General features: G+C 37.5%; 1 protein-coding gene across 1 annotated transcript in view; it reads left to right on the forward strand.

Moving 5' to 3' along the window:
• LOC101857206 (hemicentin-1) overlaps nt 1–1,545 on the forward strand; it is a gene marked incomplete in the record, with an annotated part of 120,102 nt that overhangs the window by 29,910 nt on the left and 88,647 nt on the right. The window contains 1 exon segment of the mRNA XM_013087487.2: nt 941–1,018. Coding sequence (XP_012942941.1) covers nt 941–1,018 — 78 coding nt within the window.

Here is a 1,545-nt window from a genome sequence, read left to right on the forward strand (position 1 = left end):
CACACACTAGAATAAGGACCCAAGCAAACTAGTGGAAAGAAACCAACTAACAAAACAGTATTAAGAGTTATATAGACTCAATAGATATTTCAAAGGAAAAACAAAACAAAACTGCCTTCTAGCTTGCGTGCAAGGATGTAGATCAAGTTCGTCATTATATTTTTTTTTAAAAATAACATTAAACTTTGCGTCAATTTCAACGGTAAATAAAATCTGAAAAAAATGAAGCAAAAATTAAAAATAATTGTCTCGAATCTATTGAAGCGTTCGATCATGATTAATTACTGTAATTCATTTTATCTTTTCGTTTGTAATGGTGACTTCTTATCATTTATAGTGACCCCGGGAGAAAAACGAATGCTGAGATTTGTCAAAGACGAAACGTTTTTATCTTCCAAGTTTTTAGTTTCAGGGTCTGTCTTATCTTATCTCAAATAATGGTTACATCTGGAAAAAAAAACCCCGACTCTCTGTTGTTTTCACGTCTTTAATGAATTTGAAGTTAGAAGTTTTCTTTTACCTTACATATCACTGTACTCCGTGACCTTGTTACGTATCATCTTTTGACCCCAGCGGGTGGTTAGCGGGTGCTCTAGTGTGCTTTGCTCCTTCCTTCTTTCCTATCAAACATCTACCGTCCTGATCTCTCCTCCTTCTTTTTTGTGTTTGTTACTCTCTTGTAACACCTCTAATCTTCAAAACTTGCATGACCTTATTATGTTGCAAGTGCCGTAAACCACTGTCTAAAGCTAAGGACATGCGTCATGTTGTGGTATTTCTTCCTCCTCAGCAAATGTTTGACCTGCTTTATGGTCAAGGGGGACGACTAGACATCAGGAACAGACAGAATATATGGCCTTATTGTGTTGCAAGTGCCGTAAAACTCTAACTAAAACTAAAAACTTTTAACCTCTAACCTTGTGTCTTTTCATGTCAACAGTTGTGGGTCCTGTCCTGGTGACCACAAACCCTGACAAATTCCAGCGAAACCTTCGGGACCTCTACGTGCAAGGAGGAGGTAAGTGGGCTCTTTAATTTGTAATTTTGTGAAAACAGATTTAATTCATTTCTTATTTTTTTTAAAGTGTATCTATTAGTTTTTGGGGGGTGGGGGAGGGGGTTGTCCCGCGGGGTGGGGTGTGTTTTATAGGAGTGTTGGTGTCGTCGAAGAGGAAAAAGAGATAAAATTAATGAATTTCCACATGTATATAACATATTTTTTTTTGGGGGGGGCGGGGGGTGGAGAGTAGGGGATCTTTGTCTCTGTCATTATCTCTAGCTGTCTATCTGTGGTTTTGATGAATTGTGTTTTTTTTCTTCTATTTTTGGATGGTCGTGGTAATTAAAATGAAGATATCTAATTTGGTTACCTTTAACGGCATTAAACTCTTGCTTTTACTTAGACTGTCTTATATGATGTCACCTGGCTTGTCCACAAGTAAACAGTTTGCCATGAGACACATAACTTAAGGTAAGGTACATCTTTATTGTCAAGATCCTTGCACAATGGTTTGGTGTTTCACCACGTGCACACATACTCACACT

Source organism: Aplysia californica, unplaced genomic scaffold (genome assembly GCF_000002075.1).
Source record: "Aplysia californica isolate F4 #8 unplaced genomic scaffold, AplCal3.0 scaffold00593, whole genome shotgun sequence".
NCBI classification, from domain to species: domain Eukaryota; kingdom Metazoa; phylum Mollusca; class Gastropoda; order Aplysiida; family Aplysiidae; genus Aplysia; species Aplysia californica.